At 42.6% G+C, this 19864-nt stretch overlaps 1 protein-coding gene across 2 annotated transcripts in view; it reads left to right on the top strand.

Moving 5' to 3' along the window:
- The window catches only part of SLC24A4 (solute carrier family 24 member 4), a 53317-nt gene extending 41547 nt beyond the window's left edge, over nucleotides 1–11770 (top strand). For both annotated transcript variants that reach the window (XM_019552433.1, XM_019552434.1), the window contains exons 13-15: nucleotides 1319–1431; nucleotides 2307–2372; nucleotides 5370–11770. In XM_019552433.1, the coding sequence (XP_019407978.1) occupies nucleotides 1319–1431; nucleotides 2307–2372; nucleotides 5370–5522 (332 nt within the window). In that variant the 3' untranslated portion in view covers nucleotides 5523–11770. The remainder of the gene's footprint in view (nucleotides 1–1318; nucleotides 1432–2306; nucleotides 2373–5369) is intronic.
- Nucleotides 11771–19864: the final 8094 nt, after the last annotated feature.

Raw genomic sequence — 19864 nt, forward strand, 5'->3', positions numbered from 1 at the left:
TCCTCCCACTCACTAAGCATTAACCCCCTCCCACCATGGGCCCTGCTTACCTCCAGCTGTGCTGGGGGTCGGCGAGGGGCTCCGTGGCTGCTGGGGGGTTTCTGGGGGGCTTTGGGGGAGCGGGAGTGCAACAGGCTTTCACCCACGCATCTCTCACTGCTCCAGAGCCTAATTCTTTGGTGATAGCCCCTCCCTTCCACTGGGTGTATGCCTCTTTTTTGGCTCTCTCAACAATAAATCCTTATCAGAACCAGATGCCAGCTGACACTAGATGCAGGAAGCAGAGAGTCTGCAGAAGCTGGGTCTGTCTGGTGACTTCTACCCCAACCCATTTTTTTTATGTTGTATTACTTGTTTGGGGTGATTCAGTTTAGTTATATTTCCGAAGTGATGTTGGCCCCTAGCAAGGACGGTTCTGCACAGTGTTCCTCAACTTTAACCAGGCTGAGCCTCCTTCAGGATGACCTTTCACCACTCAGCTACTCAGGGCACATCCAGATGAGCGTGTACATGCTTTTCCCTAGGGACAAATAGTAGTGGCACATAGTTGTGCCACTGCTACTTGTCCCTGGGACCTCTGGCATGTGGCAAGTTGCCCCAGAGGGATAAGGGTAGGGGGCCAGTCCTGGGGGCCTCTTGGGGCTCCAGCAGCAGCAATCCAATATGTGGACCCTGTCCAGCAGCTGCACCATGGCTTCAGCCGGTCAGGCTCCAGTCTTGGGCAGCACACTCTGCCGCCACATGTGTAACCCCGCTTTTTTCAGGTGCAGGTTTTTTGACACCGTGCTGCAAATTATCCATGCTGCAAAAACCTGCTGTGCTGCAAATTAGCAGCATGGCAAAGGCCTGCATGTGCAACCTGTGTGGTTTGCAACACTGAACACTGCATGTGCATGCTCATCTGGACACGTTCCCAGAGCGCATCCCAACAGAAAATACAACCCACAGCTTCTCTCTCTGGCTGAATAGCGAATAAAGTGGAGTGAATAAGATAAAGAAGAAACACTTCTTTTTTCATTGGCATCAAACTCAAATACCAGGTGTTTACTCTCCACCTATTCCAGCTGATAGAAGCCACAAGAGCACAAATAAAATATATTGGTTGTGAGTATTTTTTGTGTATTGTTAAAAGATATGCAAATGTTGCTCCAGGTAGCTGCTGAACTTGGATATGTGGCCAATGGCCTATGTGGAATTTGCAGTGCTAAGGCAGCTCTGTTTAAAGTACTGTCTGTCTCCTTCTCTTTCTGTACCACCTCCTTTTTTCAAAAGCTTTTCCTGTGCTTTGTTTTTAACTGAGATTTGTTTTTCCCCCCAGGCCTTGGTGATATGGCAGTATCCAACACAATAGGGAGCAATGTATTTGACATTTTAGTAGGCCTTGGAGTCCCATGGGGCTTGCAAACTATGGTGGTTGATTATGGATCGTCTGTATGTATATATTTATATTTCATAATTGTTTATATATTTTTTGTTTACTTAAAACATATTGCAGTAGAAAGCAGTATAAAGAAACCTAAGCTCTTCTATTGGAACAAATAAAAATGTGATTGTTTCTTAGCCAAGAAATCAGCCAGTATGGGAGCAGTTTCCATGCTACAAGATACAGTTATTTCCTGTTTTCATTAGTGGGAGTTAATTGTAATGTGTGGCAGGAGAGGAAGGCTAAGTATGTCTACCTCTGGTTCTGCCCTTGTGTCACTGTGCAGCTTTGAGCAGATCTCTTAACCCTGTGTGCTCAGTTTACCTGTCTGTAAAATAAGGATGTTAATGTTTATCTTCCTTGATCTGCTGGCCAAAACTGCTGTACCATTGTCTCTGTTCAACACAAGGCAACACATCTGAGATACACTGGGCCTTCTCCATGCAAGTTGGCTCCCAAACTGTGTAGTTCTCCACACATGCCAGCAACTGCCTCAGCAGAGCTCGTTGTGTGTGCACAGTGCCACCCTAACATGACTGCACTACTTCCGATTCAGGACCTAGTATTCTTGGAGCGAACATGGCATGACCCAGCCCAGCCTCTGCCTTATACCATACAGACAGCCCTTAGGTGCTTTATGTGATTGTCCACACCCTTGCTCTGACCTTTTTAAAAAAATCCTCCCATTCTGTTATAGTGAATATATCAAGGACTCGGCATCTAGGATTCATATGGCTTAAATTATGTAAGATAGTTTTGAATTCTAAACATTATTTAGAATGGAATATGGAATAGTATACATCAAGAAACATTTAATTTTCCAATGTACTCTTTAATATATGCCGAACATTTTTAAAGTGCTCTTTGTATTTGATTCTCACAGGTTAGGATAAATAGCAAGGGGCTGGTCTATTCAGTTGTGCTTCTTCTGGGATCTGTAGGTCTTACTGTAAGTATTTCTGTGGTTGTAAAATTTAACTCCATTCAGTGTACAGTTTGTATAATAAGTTGTTACAGTCAAATGTGTAGTTTTCACACTGTAATAGGAGAAACTGGAAGTACTTGCCATCCCAACTAACATTTGTTCTGAAAGGCTCTAAACAGACTTATCATTTGAGCAGAATTCATCCAAGTCAAAACCTAGGGCAAAAGAGAAGTAGCGCAGCTATTTACATGTCGGGCCCTTCCATGATGCATGGGTGCTTCTCTGCCAGTAGGCAGCCAGGGAAGGCACATAGCCGGATAGGATTGTCCCTGGGATGATTGGTAATTAAATTACAAAAGTAAACAGGGGTGGGGGGGGAACTGTTAGCACATTTTATCTCACAAACTTCACAGGTATCTCACATACTTCATGGCACTGGTAACTCCATAGGATCCCAGGACAAAAGGGTGGCATGCTATGTTTGTTTTTGTAGCGCTTCATCTAACAATCAGTGAGGGCAAAGGAAAGTCAGTGACCCATGACCTCAGAGGGCATTGAATCAGGACTAGAGCTCACCAGTGAGGTGCAAACCACTGTCAAAGATCAGAGGATCTTCACACCTAGCAGGAACCTACTTTGTAGCTCTCAGGATTGGGCCCTTACTTTGTAACAAATGGCTGGATAAGAGAATCATTCATTCTAATTTAAAGTCAGTTCAATTCAGCATTATGGCCTGATACTACGTGCACTGATGTCAGAAATTAAGTTCCCATTGAGCTCAACATGAGAAAGACTCAAACCATGGAAATACAAATACCACTTCTTACTAACAGTTGTTACAAGTCTTTCTCAAACAGTTGGAGACTGTGCTCATTCCCATAGACTTTGCATTGCTGTATGTCTGTGCTTCTGAATTACCAATTATACACTACAGTGATAGGATGACCAGGGCCGCAAAGTTCCATCCCTATGACACCTATGAATCTGATATGTGGTCCATGCAAACAGAACTCCTTTGCAGTCTCAGCCCCCCACAGAAAGTGTCACTGGTACTCAGCTTTTCTACAGTGCAAAGTGATTTGTTAAGCAAATGTTCTAATTGCATCTGAACTGATGAATTGTGGCATTTGATATTGTATCATGTGGGCTTCTAGCACAGGAGCGAGCAAAATACGACCTGCAGACCGGACCTGGTCTGCCAGCGGATTCTATCCAACCCACAGCGGGTCCCTCAGCTCCACCCAACCCAGATGCAGGGGGCAGCCTGGGCCATGGTACATGGAGCTGGTCCCACCATCCCCAGGCACGCAGTACAGTGGGGCAGGGGTGGCACGGCAGCTGGACTTTGCTTCCTGGCAGCTCCTGTGGGAGCAGTTCACTGTACCCAGCTGCCACGGCTAGTGTCTGCCACTGCCGCCAGACCTGGCCCCACTGCCCAGGCACCCCCCGCCCCTCAAACCACTATACTGAGCCGGGTCAGTCCCTGACCCCCACCTGGTCCACAACAACTCACCAAAACTTCTTAAAAGGCCCTCCAGCCCAAATAATTGCCCGCCCCTACTCTAGCACTTCAGCAAACTGTGGAAGGATTATCTAAGGATCAATATGAAAGATGCCCATGGGTATTGATGAGCTACAGGCATGCCATCTGAGTAGAAAATCTCATAAACAGAACAGTTATCATCATACTCATGTCTGTGCAAAATTTATTTGAGAACATTAATCCTCATATAATTGAGATAAAAATAATGTCTTTAGGTACATGTGAAAATCAGGGTTTTTTATATTTTGGGCCCCCAGTGAGGGGTTAGGAGCTTTGTTAAAAGAACATAAGTTTAAATTTTTTGAACATGCCTCTTGCATGAACACGAACAAAATATTTTCCTTCATATTACATGGGCAATGAGAGGGTAGCAGTTATAAACTGCAGACTCTCTACAAGAATGGTTTCAGCTGTGAATGAATGTAGTCAGAGTGAAAAGAGTGTAGTCATTTGCCCATCAAGAGAAAAATAAGTCCATGTCCAACTTGCTAGCTAGAGTATCAGATGCAATCTAACCAGAGCTGCAAAGAGCATTGTGTGGGCTAATTTTCCTTTCTTCTTGGCAGGCTAAATTAGTCCACACAGAGTTCCATGCTGCACAAGCTAGACTCTTTCCTGTCCTGACCTAGCTTCTTAAATGCTAACAGCATACCTGCAATGTACACAATGTCCTTTTTTTAATCTAAGAGCCTACATGTATATTGCGCCAGACACCCAGGTTTGAAAATGCTGGCCAGTGTTTGCATTGTGGCCTTTTACACTTCCCTTTGGTTCACAGTTGCAGGCCTTTGCAATGCACCCTGCAGAGGTGCAGTACTGCTTTAAATACTATTATACATTTCTATAGTTTCTTAATGCTGGCCAGCTGCTTAACCAGTTTGATACAGGTGGCATCTAGGTCCGTTCTTGCAAAAACACAAACTCTGTATCAGAACAACCTCTACTGGTTCATTTGGTTCTGAACTTGATAACATTTTCTTCTCCAGCTTCTCTGAAGTTGATGTAAGAAACAGTATTCTGTGAAGTGCCAGTGGTCTATAAGGAAGAATGTGTGGTGCTTATGTGTGTTAATTTAGGCAGTACTGAAACACTTAGTGGGAGCTGCAGGAGTAGAAGTTCATAGAATGTGTTGAAATGAAATGCATCTGGGCTTGATTCTCAGTTACATAAAAAGTTACACTGCCCTGCCCCTCTGAAAAGATCTCCAAGAGGCCCAGCTTAGTTATATCCACTTTACCCCTTCTTGTAATGAGGCCCTAACATAACTGAAAATCAAGCCCTTGTTTTTAACTAATTTGGTCTGGCCTTATACACCTTATCTCCGGTTGAAAAAAGGAACATTGTTTGTAATATGTAAAATGATCAAGACTATATTTTTAGCACATTTAAGAATATCAAATTCAAAAGGCTCCTTATTTTTAGCTTGTAACATTTGTTTCCTTAGAGACATAATTAACTAACACTTTGTATACTTACAGGTGGCTGGAATCCATATAAATCAATGGAAACTTGACAAGAAACTAGGCTTGTATGTGTTGCTTCTCTATGCCATTTTCCTGTGTTTCTCTATATTAATAGAGTTCAATGTCTTCACCTTTGTCAACTTCCCAATGTGCCGAGAAAATCTTTAAATAAGCCACACAAAAGGAGAGAGACTCAGATGTTCTTAACTCCTTGTCCAGTAAGTGACAGGACATTTACATTTCTACTTTCTCTTCATTGATAATTTAAGTGTCTTTCCTGTTTCACCAGTTAACAAGAACTTTTAGCTTTGGAAGGAAAACAAACCTTTCTTGAAACATGCCAGCTCAAGGCAACCAAAACATTTGCCTCCTTTGGATATTGCTGCTCAGAGGTCCCATTTCTCAAAGGTCCCACTTCAGCAGCATTCTTTTGTGGTTTCCCTTCTCCTGTATGCAGACAATCAAACAAGAACATCAATAAACTCTCGTCTTTCTTTTTCTTTTTTTTCTTTTTTTTTTTGGCATTTATTCTCCACGGAAGAAAAGAAGGCGAGCTAAGAACTGTTCTTGGCTCAGTTAAAGGATCTCAGCTACAAGACCAGAAAGACCAGTGCACATATTATGGCATGCGATGTTGAGGACATTTTTCCCCATTTAAGTGCTCTGTTTATAGAGGAACTGCATTGATATACATAAGCCTTTGATGGTGATGCTTAACCATTGTTTTCTTAAGAATGCATGAACAATTTGACAGAGAAAGAAGAGAAGATAGTTAATACTGTATCACTTTTGATGATGTGTGGTAAGAGGAAGAGAATCTGAATATTCAAAAAGAGAATAAACCCACAGCAGTTCATACTTGAAAAATGTTTTACCATCAGCAAGGACCATTGTACAAATATACACTAATATTTGTGGAACATTAAGCTTGTAAATAACATTTTGCATTTACATGAATAAGCACACTTTTGTAATTTTAGAAGAAACTAAAAGGCAGGAATCCAATTGAGTGCTCTATATGCAGCAATCGTTGTTGTTATCATCAGAAAACTATAACCCAAATACATTCCAGAACTGCTTGCAATTTGCACCATGGATTTAGGGGGAGGGTTGCTTCATCATTAGGCTGTTGATCTAGAAGCTGCTGCATTCTTCTCCATTTGTTGCTACACCCCACAAACTTCGTAAAGATGGGTGCCTGATACTACACAGTGCTGATATTAAACAACGATGACAAGAGCAAGTCTATCACGGGAACCAGCTCCTCGATCTGTTTGCATACAGGAAGTTTTAAAGCTTGACTTAATCTAGAGCCGAACTATTTTAACTCCCTCTTCTCCCAGCCAGATTTAGATATCTTTTGCACTAGCATAAAACTAGTTTAAAACAATTTTTCTGTGTGTAATCAAGAGTAGAATCTGGCTCAAAGAATACAAACAAAAATGTAACATCATATGCTGTAGTGGTGGTACAAAGAAGAGTCACCAAAAAAATTAAGATGTTTTAAAACTGCTACTTTAAAAATATTTTAAAGTTGTATATGAACAAAAACATTTAAAGGTTTCTAAAGAAGCACAGCTAACTTTATACATAGATTTTTTTATTTTTTTAATGTTTCTAGGAAAAAGTCTATCAGTTAATTCAAGATTTGATGCATTTTTAAACACATGAATATTTTGCACTTAAGCCTATTATTAAGATGCCCCTTACTATATCAACAAAAGGATACTTTAAAACCTTAGGAAATACATACTGATTAGAGGTATTTATGTATATTAAATTTATTTTATCCATCTATGACACAGTTCCTTCAAAGCAAAGTTGCATGTAGAACCTTAATCACATCAGGCAGTGTGTTTAAAAGCAAGGTTCTATTTTGTTTTGTTTTGTTTTGGGTGTTTGTTTTTTATTTGGATACTAATTAAGGAATGTGTTTTTACTGTTAAGTTTTTCATAACAACAGGAAGATCCTTCAATCTCTACGGGAGAGAGGAAATATACCTGTTATTTGTCTTACTATTCTTTGGTACAAATGTCAGTATTAGCAACTAAACTAAGTTTTTGAGTGTTCCACCTTACTGGTTCAACTAACCTGTCCTAAAGGTGGTAACAAATATCACTATATTAGGAGGCACTATTAGATAGGAAAGTGTAACCAGCAGATGTTTATCATTAGCCCTCAGGGAAACAGATGTCTCTGTTTCATGGCATTCAAAATATCTCCACTGTGGTTTAACATGGAAAGAGGTTGAAGCCACGCATGTCCTCATTGTTCTCATACTGTTGAGGCTGTTAGCCAGGGAGGGACTGTGCCATGAAGATACAAGTAAAGTACAGAACATTGCTGCATGACCCTAGAAGCATTCCAGGGACAGCAGGGCAGCAGAAGCCCCACCTCCTACCCTCTTTATATCCTTTATTCCGGGGGTAATTTGTTGGTAATGTGTACTGGTTGGTACACAGGGGATAATTTGTTGGTAATAACTCCTGTCATGTCGGCTTAGATGTGCTGGCTGGAATGAAGGTAGGAGTAGATCGATGACTCTACCTGTTCCACACCTACCCGGTCCTATTGGTTGTAGAGTTGCAGGCCTACTTCCTTGATTCTGCTCAGATCAAAGGCCCCAGTAGTCCAGGGTCTTTTATACTACAGAAATGTAGTCTGAGCCATTTATACTACAGGAATGTAGTCTGAGCCACAGGTTGGTCTTGAATATCATGACTACCTAGGGATCACCTGAGGCAACAGTGATTTTTATCATTAAAATGTACAGAGTCAGGTTTAGCAAAGTATATTGAATATTCATACTTCTGAGCCAAGCAAGGCTCAAAAGCTCACAGGTTCCCTGACCATTGATTCTCAGCACAAATATGTATGGGATTTGTTAATTTTATGTATTCTCATGAGTCCCATTAGAATTACCTGCCTAAAAGGGTGCTACTTTCATGCTTCAGTTATCCCCTGCTTCTGATGTATCTTGTCCTACCCAGAGATTGTCCCAAACTGAAACACTGGACTGAAATGTCTTGACTTGCTCCCATCTCCACAATGGACCTCACCAGCATTGAGATCCTCGTCAGACTGAGAAAGTTTGGACTCAGAATTGATTCTGACTGACCTCTGCAGATCAGCATAATGTCTAGACCTCAGAACCTATTACAAAGAACCTATTATACTTATCAGTAAATACATAGTGATAAAAAGTTTCTTCTAACGGGACAGTCTGAGCAGGGATACGTAATTTGCCAAAGAACTATTATGCACTGTATCAGAGCCTTGATGACCAATAGTCATGCAAATTAAGTTACAATATAGATTTCCACTTTTATCCATATGCAAAATGAAAGGAAGATGCCCACATAACCTGAATCATGCAGATAATTTGAGTAGCCTGGGAAAGGTTTTACGTCTGGTTACATTGCTATAAGCGTGAGGAATCATTTTTTTCATTAATTGAATATTTTCAAGATGATATAAATTATAGCAACAAAATTATACTTGTGCCTCCATACATTAAAAAAAATGCACCATTCTGTAAAAAACAAAAAAAAGCAGGAATTCACATCCACCACCCTGGAATCAGTAACGTTTTACACTGCAACTGCTCCCATTGGTTATGGAAAAGTCTGCACCCATTTGTTCTATTAACCCTGGCACAGTTAGTCAGCTCGGCCTGGAGGTTGTTGTGCTGTTGCATAATATAATTAAAGTTCAGCTCGTGGGTGAAAAGAAAGCTGGTGGATGTAAAAGGGAAAACTGCTACAAAATTTCCCAGCAAACTGAGTTACTCAGAAAAAAAATATTTTGGATCTGGCAAAGCTTAATTTTGACAAGATTGATCTCATGCTTAAAGTTAAGCATGTAGCTAGGTGACTTGCTATATTGGGTCCTAATAAAAGAGAAACTCACAGACTCTGGGTTTTGTGTCACTTTCCTATCCCTTCCATCTCATATTTCAGAGTCTGAAAATTTGCCCCTCCCTCAAACAAAAATCTCTGGCTACAATCTATGGTTTGTTACACAGATGAAGTCACTTTGGATTACCAGTGCTGTAAATGAGAGAATTTGGCCCCTGCTCTTAAAGACTCCTTCAAAATTGTGAAATACTTCCCAGAGTGGCTCAGTGGGAGTTTTGCCATTGACCTCCATGGGACCAGAACTTCATTTCTATGGTGCTCACATTGAGTTGTAAAGTTCTGTAACCAGGACCTGTTCCACTTACTTCAATGAGTATTGGCTGAATAAGGACTTCAGACCCTTCATTTGTAAATCTAAATTTTAAAAGCTAGTGTTGTGTGGGCTTTGGTAACTGATGATATAAGCGTTGCTTCCTGGGTTGCAGTTCAGCCTAAAAAACACTGGCATCTGCTGTAAATGCACAGCAGAGTGGTAATTTTCCTCCTGGTTCAGTCATCATTGGCATGCCAACTTTATTTTATTTTTTGATATGTTTTCTGCAGGTGTTAAAAATGCATAGTTAGCTTCTGGGCTTGGGTTATATTTATTAACATTTTGTCAACATTTAAAGGGTGGAGAAACCCATTTTTTTTCCTAGTGTCCTTTTAATGCTGTTTTTATAGAGAACTTTTCATTCATCTCACTGAATACCCTTGTAAATGTGCTTAAAACCATGCACTTGTTTCAGTGTCTGGTTTGGATGTTTTCTTCTAGCTGGCCATCTGAGTTTTGGCATCATCCATTGCACGGCTTATTCCAGGGTTTTTTGAAATTGTATGTCAGTTATTTGTAATCTGGTTAAATGTTTTCAATGGCAAATTTTGAGTTTATATAAATACTGCCTGATTTTATTCATGCCAAGGAAGAAATCTGACCTAGTGTTGTTTAAAGCAAACAGTGAATAACACTAATATACCCAGGTGAAACCAAAGAATTTTTCTATTAAAAAGGCACATCAATAAAATTTGGCAATAGCAGGCTTCATCTCCTTGATTTACCTATGATCAAATATTAAAAAGAAAAAGAAATTCTATACGCATTATGCATTGCCCTTTTTATTTCCTTGAGTTTGAGGTCTAGACTTTTTAAAACTTGTTTGGTGGTAGGATTTACGAAATAGCTACGCAGATGTTTAGTGAGGAATTTATTCCCAACATCCTGCAACAAAAGCCGTTTGCAGCTTTTTTATTCACATTGCTGAGTTCAGATGGGCAACTGTTGTTTTCCAACGTTTAACCCACCATCCCCAACATTGTTGTCTAAAGCAAAATATGCACAGGTTTAAAACCTTGTGGGCATCTTGAACCTGTATTTATATAATTCTGCTGGCTTTTACTGTAGTGGCTTCATCATGATGCCAAGGGCAGAACTTGGTGCCAGTATGTGGGGTCCTGAAGTCTTTTCCTGGGGAAAGCAGCAAGGTCCTAGACATCTGTGCACTTAAATTTAAAGTATGTGTAGCTCTTGCAACATTTGCTGAAATGGTTAAGTGACAATTCATGTATTGCACATTTTCTTGCTACTGTACTTCTGATATATAAAGCATTGTCTAACAGAAACTACTGGTAATTGAGAGCTAGCATCATTTTCATTGTACCTTAAAGACAATTGCTGGTATGAAATTAATTCTGTTTCTTTTTATTTCTGCAAAAAGAATGTATGTCATCTTAGGCCTGCTGATCTTTGCATTGATCTTGGTAAACTTAAAAGGCAAATGTGAAGATTGATGTACCGCAACAGGGAGTTGTAGCAAAATCAAAAGGTATCAGAATATATCAAAATCAGACAGATAGTCTTCAAATGACTAATACCCACTGAGCCCCTTTTCAGAGGGTTATTGCAGCAAGATAATGGCCTTCATCCATATACCATTTGCGTATACAAAGAAATAAATCTGCTACTACAGCAGCAGTTACGTTCAAAATGCCTGAAATTCTGCAACAAAGTTGTAACCAAATTCTTGCCCTCTCTTCCACTGGATTCTCACCCTTGTCACTTCATTATTAATGTCCTTGGAGTTAGTTCAGGTTTGCACCAGTGGAACCGAGAACAGAATTTGGCTCCTAGTATCAGCTTGGTTGCAGGACAATATTCAGCAACATTTGTGAACACTGAAATAACTTCTGATCCTTTTACACTTCCCTTTGTTTCACACTTGCAGGCATTTGCAATGCACCCTGCAGAGGTGCAGTACCTCTTTAAATACTACTACACCTTTCTATAGCTGCTTAATTTGAAAACTGAAAGTGATGACTTTGTAAACTGTAAATAGCACAAATCTATTTATCATGTTATTTATTTTTTCAATGACTGTGACCTTATGCACTGTGAATGCTCTGTGATATGGGGTCCTCTGTACAGATATGTATGTCATGAAATCAAAATGGGATTAACGTGATAATTTGTAACAAAATGTTGGCATGATATTTGATTATTTTTATTGTGAAAATTTTAAAAAGATAGTTGAATTAAACATTTATAAAGAATCTAGCTGTCAGTATTGTAATGCACTATATATCAGCATAGGTACAATATCAATAAAATGGATAAAAATAACCTAAACCTTGATTTGCCTTTCTTTGGAATGACATGGAAACAAATGAGATACTATCAGGCATGTTATTGAAAATCAAAAATGCAGGGCCATGCTCTGACATCCTTCCTTACATTGGGCTGCACTCTACTCCAAATTCAGTGAAATCTGGACCCCCCGCAAAATCAAAGATGATATCTCTTCTGATTTCCACAGGGTTAAGATATTCACTCACTGACTTCACTGGATTTCCTGTAGAGTAAGTTATTCTACTCCACTTTCCTGGAGAGTAAGTTACTATTCAGAATGAGGAAGGGGATCACAGTTTGACCCACAATAGTTCTAATACAAATTCTTACTCTTCTTGGGCAAGACTATGATACTGGGCACGGCCCAGCATAACTTCTTGAGGTGGTATATAAGATGCAAGAGGAATTAGGGTTCAAAGAAACACCTGAGTCACAATAGCTCCCATCCTTCCTTTCAGCTTCTTGGGGACAGTATCATGCTGCTGAGCTATATCACAAGTCTGGCCCTTGAGTAGGGCGCATGAAGTCAAGGCTCATAAACCTTCCCATCCTTCTGTCCTCATTTCCCAATATCTGATCTTAGGCAAGAGTATGAAGATGAGTATTTCTGCTTGCTCTGTATTTTGAAACCCAAGATGCATGGAACCCAAGTAGCGCATATTCCCCTGGATATGGGAATGGAGTCAGTATTGTTACTAGCTTGTACTTTTATGGGAAATATTAAAAAAATCCAGAGAAAATGCAGTATTACTAAGCCCATTTAAAGCATTAATTAATACATTTACTATTTCATTAGAGAAGTGTTTCTCCTTTGGTGGGTTTTGCTGAATGGAGCCCTCAGTATTAGTACAATATCAGAGTACAGGTACTTTTCTGACCTTTTCAGTTGACTACTGCATCCCTTAGCCCATCAACATGTCTCAGCCACTTTACTAGTAATCCAAGAAAGCTCTCTCTATGAACTGTGATTTGAAGATCATCAGAGCAATTGAAAAGTAGTTTCCATTTCTCACCCTCTTAAATCCCCCTTGGATTTTAGAGGTAATAGGAGTATTCTCCAAATGGTCCGGAGAGAGGCATCCTCACATGCTGCTGGTATGGCTGCTGCAGGTCTTGCTGTGATCCTAGCATCTGTCATCAACTACTTGTGCTTCTGCTGTCTCGGATGTGTGCTATCATTTCAACATCCCACACTGCAGTGCTTGTTTCATGATGTAGGCAGGGCTCAGGAACACATTTAGGACATGATTGCTTTAGTACAATAATATAACCGATGAGAGAAAGCTATAGACTACAGCTAGCTCCTAGAAGGAGTTCCTGAAAAAAGAAATGGTTTGGGGAACACCAAAGTTCAATCTGGCTTAGCCACCACAACAGGTGAGTGAACACAAAAGCAACTGAGGAAAGCATTAAGAATAAAGAGAAAGCAGAACGGGGGGGGGGGCACTGTTCAACACATATAGCTGTGGGAACATACAAGGTCTTAGGTGGGAGATGGGAAGGAGTGAAGAATGTAAAAGCCACGTTTCTTAGTTCTTTTTTTTTTAATGATATGGCAGTTGGATCAGTTAGTGTGATGATTCTGGGAAGGCCATCAAGGGGAGGGTGTTTTGCTGTGGTTTTTGCCTTCAAAACAAGAGGGAGATGTTTATTCTCCAGGCCAGGGTTTGTTTGTTTTTTTTCTTTATTGTCCTGGATTGACTCAGTCCCTAAAATCTGACATTTACAGCTATACTCACCAGAGCTGAACAAACCTGCAGCCATTTTGTGTTAGTCTAATTAATTTAGATTTAGTTTGTCAGTAGTTAGACTTAAATTGCTAACTTTCATTGCTGTAAAGGAACAAAAGACATGGACCAAAGTGTACCTACGGTGCATGAGAGAGATTTAGATGGCTTCAGAATGATTTCTTTCTTGAAAAGGCAGGGGTGGTGTGGCGGGGACAATGCCATGAAGAGAAACTTACGTAAGGGAGGAGAGGCGCAGAGCTGGCAAGATGCTGCTGGGGACTAGAAGTGTAGCTGGAATGGGGCCATAGAGAAAAAAAATGCTGCATCGAAGAAAGAAGAAAAAAACCTGCCACGGGCCAAGGGAGAACTGGGGCTGGCACTGATGTTAGCATGGACCCGTTTTATGGCAGCATGCCAATGCCGATTCACTGGCCAGCCCCCTGGAGGGGACATAAAAAACCCACCCGATGAGAATCCTCTGGAGGGCCCAGAGTGACTTGGAGCTGTTTATAGCCCCTTAGAGGGCATGTGGTGACATCCCCAAGAGGGAGCAGGCAAAGATAAGTTAAGCCCAGGAGGGCCTAACTACTTACCAGAGACAGAGAGCTGGGTCCCGGATATGACCAGCTGGGAGTGGGATGATGTCAAACCTGAGAAAAAGAGAGAGATGGATCCATGGGCTGCCGTGGACCCAAACCAGAGGGAAACAGAAGCACACCGGAGAGCAAGGTAATCTGGGGCTGGTAAAATTGCAAGCCAGTTGATATAGGGCCTAAAGCCAGATGGTACGCTATTCAAATCAGAGTTTTCTGACTTAAAAGTATACAACAAGAAAACTTTACTGTGATGAGTCCTAGTTGCAGTCTGGAATTAACATCTGTTTGGTGTAAGGCGGGGTTTAGGGGAGGAGGAGCCCTGAGGTAGAAAGCCGGACAGGAAGATTGAAGAAGGGACCCAGGAAAGGCAGAACTTAAAATCATCCTCCTGATAATGAATTTATTCCAACAAGATGTGGAAGGTGAGAACCCCTGGGGACCTTCCAAGATATCTGACTGAACAGCGAACTGTCAATTGTTAAAGAGACAGCAATGCTGATGTGGAGATGGAGGTAAATCTAGCACCCCAAATTGAGCTGTTAGGCCAGACATTACACACCGTTACTAAACTGCTAGAGGTCCAGCAACAACAGGCACTGCAGCAGCAAGAATGGATGCAGAGAAACTGGACCTCTTTCCAGATGCACAAGATGACCAAAGAAGATAACATTGAGGCATATATTGAATCATTCAAGCGAACAGCCATACAAATGGAGCTAGATGGGATGCAGTTGGCAAGCCAATTAGGGTCCCTGCTAGTGGGGAAAGCTCAAGTGGCATATCAGGTCCTTCCTAGGGAAGAGGCCTATTATTATGATAAGTTAAAGGCAGCTATATTACACCGTTTAGAGCTTACATCCAGGTACCCAAGAAAAGAGGTAGTGTGCTATAGATATGGGAGGTCAGGCCACATCTCCCAGGAATACAAACTGGGCAGGCAAGAAAGATGGAAGTCAGTGGGGGACAGTCCAGGGTTAAAGAAATGATCTGAAGCCAACGAAGCCATTCAAGAGTTGGATTTCAGCTTCAGGCAGAGTGAGGAAGTAGCCGTTTGGAATAGGCCTATGGTGACAGCCTGGGTAGCCAGTAAGACAGTACAAGCTACCCTAGACATGGGTTGCTCCAAGACTCTAGTGAGGGCTGGACTGATACCAGAAGACACCATAGACTGGTGCAAGCTAGTAAGGATGTGTTGCATCCATGGGGAGGCCAATCAGTATGAGAGAGGCTATGTCAATGCGAAGATAGCTGACCAGAAGGGGAAAATGTGGGTGGGATTCGCATCCCAATTAGATAGCCAAATGATCATAGGACTGGACTGCCCCCTTTGTACAAAGTCCTAGAGGAAGTCCATAGGGACGAATTGAAAAGGAAAGGCTCGACCGAAGTCAAAGGTTGGGTAGCTGAAGAAGAGGCATCTTCCCGGGGGGAAGGAAGATTTGGTGAACTTAGGAACTGCAGCCATGGGACCCCAATTCTGGATGACTCAGGAAGATGACTAGGAATCCTTGAGGATTCGGGGAGACGAGGTGGCCCATATCGCGGATGAGGTGACCCAGCCAGCTCTGATCATAAGAGATCCGCATTTTTAAATACATAATGGGCTATTATATAGAGTAAGGAAGTGCACACTCAGGTGAATGGACATGACAATTGATGGTACCACACCCCTTCCATAGACGAGTATGAGAATTAGTGCACACCACCCCAATGGGAGGCCATTTTGGGAGGGACAAGACCATCTCCAAGATTGAACAAAGGTTCTTTTGGCCGGGGATGAGGGAAGAGATCACATGGTGGTGTGAGGCTTGCCCTTAATGCCAAAGGGTCAAGAGAGATGGCCACCAAAGGCCCTATTGCAAGTAATGCCCCTGATCAAGACACCCTTTGACAGAATAGCATTGTGGGCCCCCTGACGAAGAGTAGTGCAGGGTACCAGTACATATTAGTCATAGTAGACTATGTGACCCATTACCTGGAGGCAGTACCTCTACTGTCAGCAACTGCACCTCAAATTGCTGAAGAATTATTAAAATGGATATCAAGGGTGAGAGTCCCAAGAGAAATAATCACAGACCAAGGCACAAACTTTATGGCAGTGGTTATTAAAGCCATGTGGCAGGTGCTAGGAATCCAGCAGTTACGAACTTCTATCTATCATCCACAGACCAAAGGTTTGGTGGAATGTTTAAATGGCACAATTAAACATTTACTACGGGGCTGTGCTCAGGAGGAACCCAAAGGTGGGATCTAATTCTGATACCTCTGCTATTTGCCTTAAGGGACATGCCCCAGACATCCACCAAACTATCGCTGTTCAATTTAATATTTGGACATAAGCCAACAGGCTTGCTGCAAGAAATAAGGGAGGAATGGGAAAGTATGGGATGGCAGGAAGTCAGAATCCAGTGACATACACAGGAGATGGTGGAAAGACTTAGGCAAGCTAGGTGATTAGCTCAGGAAAATCTAGCAGATGCCCAGTAAAGGCAAAACCAGGAATACGATAAATGAGCATGAGTCAGGGAATTCCATGTAGCAAGGTCCTTGTATTACTCATCACAACTGCAGACAAATTGTTAACAAGATGGCAGGGGCCATTTGACCTTATAAAATAGGCTGGCCCTGTAGGTTATGAGGTGTATCGACCAGAGCACCGGCAGGAGCGACAGATATACCACGTTAACCTGCAAAAGGCCTGGCGGGAACCAGAGGGTTGGAAGCTTAGTCCAGAGGACCCCTCCAAGAACCTGAAGCAGACTATCAGTTGAGAAAGGTAAAACTGCAGAAGAAAGAACAGGGGCCATAGCTGAATAAAGACCAAGAGAGCAGCTACAAGCGCTCATAGAAAGGTTTAGTGACATATTCAATGAAAGACCTGGGAAGGACAAGGGCATAAGGCATGATATTAACACCCCAGAGGGAACCATGGTGCTAGAAAAGTGGAGAACTATTCCTCACTATTTACAGAACAAGGCTGCCAGGAGATCCATAAGATGCTAGCCCAAGGGGTCATAATACCATCTTGTAGTCCCTGGCGAAGCCCAATGGTAGTAGTACCTAAGGTGGATGGCTCCCTAAGAATCTGCATAGACTCCCAGAGGGTGAATAAAATTTTGAGCTTTGATGCATTTCCCATGCCACATGTGGAGGAACTCCTAGAAAGGATAGGACAAGCCCAGTACATATCCATGATCAACCTGTCAAAAGCGTATTGGCAGATATTCATGGCAGCAAGAGACCAGCCAAAAACTGCCTTCACCACACCATGGGGATTATTTGAATTTACATGGATGCCTTTTGGCCTCCTTGGGGCCACTGCTACCTTCCAGTGCCTTATGAACTGTGTCTTCGCATCCCACACAATGTACCCTACATTGATGACATCGTTATCTATTCGCAATCATGGTTCCAACAAGTGTCATTTGAAAGCAGTGCTGAGAGAACTTCATCAGGTAGGGATGACCGCTAACCCCCAAAAATGTTCATTGGTGATGCAGGAAACCAACTATCTGGAGTTTAGAATTGGACAAGGGGTCATACAGCCTTTGGTGAGCAAGGTAGCTACAGTAGAAAACTACCTACCCCCTCAAACCAAGAAACAGATTAAGTCATTTCTAGGCCTGGCCAATTACTATAGAAGATTTATTTTACACTTTGCCAAAAAGGCTGCCGCCCTAACAGATGCAATGAGAGGGAAGGTCTGCGGCTCCCTACAGAGAACATCTCAAGTGGAAGTGGCTTTCAGGGACATCAAAGGAGCGCTGTGCAGTGACATGGTAGTCATAACACCCAATTTTTCCAAAATGTTTATCCTACAGATAGACGCATCAGAGATGGCCATAGGAGCTGTGTTATGCCAAGAACATGAAGGCATGGAGCAACCAATCGCCTTTGCCAGCAAAAAGCTGAACCCGGGTGAGAAAAGGTACTCCACTATCGAAAGGGACTGTTTGGAGATAAAATGAGAGGTTAATTATTTTCGCTATTATTTGATTGGCAGAGAGTTTAAGTTAGTGACTGACTGTGCTCCAATACAATGGTTAAATAAGACAAAGAATGATAATACACAAATAATGTGATGGGCTTTGTCTTTACAGCCCTTTAAATTTTTTGTGAGTTACAGGCCCGGAGTAACCAACAAGGTTGTGGATTTTCTGTCCAGATGTAATGAGACAGATGCAATGCTGACAGACACTTCCAGAGCAAACATCAAGGTTATTGATGACCAAAACAGAGATGCTCCTCCACCACAAGGCAACTTAAGTAGAGGGATGTGTGGCAGGGACACTGCCATGAAGAGAAACTTACCTGAGAGAGGATGCTGCCAGGGATCAGAAGTGCAGCCAGAACAGGGCTGCAAAAAAAAAAAAAACCACTGCTCGAAGCAAGAAGAAAAAACCTGCCATGGGCCAGGGGAGAGCCAGGGTTGGCACCCACTTTATGGAGGTGGGCCAATGCTGATTCACCAGCCAGGCCCCTGGAGGGGACATAAAAACCCCACTGGATGAGGATCAGGGAAGACTGGATGTGAGTCCTCCAGAGGGCCCAGAGCTGCCCGGAGCTGTTTATAGCCCCCAGAGGGCATATGGTAGCAGCCCCAAGAGGGGCCAGGCAGGGATACGTTAAGCCCAGGACGGCCTAACAAGGTACTGAAGATGGAGCACTGGATCCCGGACATGGCCAGCTGGGAGTGGGACAACATCGAACCTGAGAAAAAAGAGCGAGACAGATCTGTGGGCCATGGATCCAAACCAGAGGGAGACAGAAGCACACTGGAGAGCAAGGTAATCTGGGGCTGGTAAAATTGTGGCCCAGTTGATGTAGGCTATCCAAATCAGAGTTTTATGACTTGAAAGGGTACAATAAGAAAAACTTTACCATGATGAATCCTAGTTGCAGTCTGGAATTAACATCTGGTTGGCATAAGGCAGGGTGCAGGGGAGGCAGAACCCTGAGGCAGAAAGCTGGATGGGAAGAATGAAGAAGGGACCCAGGAAAGGTAGGACTTAAAATCATCCTGCCAATAACACATTTTTTCTAACAAGACATGCAGGCGAGAACCCCTGGGGACCATCCAAGGTATCTGACTGAACGGTGAGCTGTCAACTGTTAAAGAGACGGCACCACCCGAAAAGCCAGTAAGAGCAAAACATGCCGGTGAGCAGCATGGAAGGTTGCAGGTTGTTAGTAGGGGTGTGCAAAATGGGCTCTATTCAATTCAGATTCGGTCTGAATCAGGGGCCGTGATTCGATCCGTTGATTCGGATCACTGTCCCCGATATGATTCTGCTGAATCTGAATCTGACAATTTGATGCTGATTCGGTGAATCAGCAATTCCGACACAGGCACAGCTTTAAAAGTTTTTTTACAGACCTTGAGATAGCAGCGCGGTTTGTGATTGTTCCAGTGCTAGGGTAGATGGAGCATCCCACAGCACCAAGGGGGCTCTCCAGCATGCTCAGCAGTGAGCCCAGAAGTGGAGTACTTCCGGTCCATTTTCAGGTCTGCCGGGGAGTGCACTGGGGCCCCCCATGCCTCCCTAGCTCAGTGATCGGCTGTTGGAGGATGCTGGGTGCCCCCCCAACCCAGGATGCACCAGTCAGAAAGCCAGGGGGTACTAGGGGGCCCCACAGCATGCTCCCTGGTGGACCCAAAAGTGC

Source organism: Crocodylus porosus, unplaced genomic scaffold, assembly GCF_001723895.1.
Source record: "Crocodylus porosus isolate Cpor-Errol unplaced genomic scaffold, CroPor_comp1, whole genome shotgun sequence".
Taxonomy (NCBI): domain Eukaryota; kingdom Metazoa; phylum Chordata; order Crocodylia; family Crocodylidae; genus Crocodylus; species Crocodylus porosus.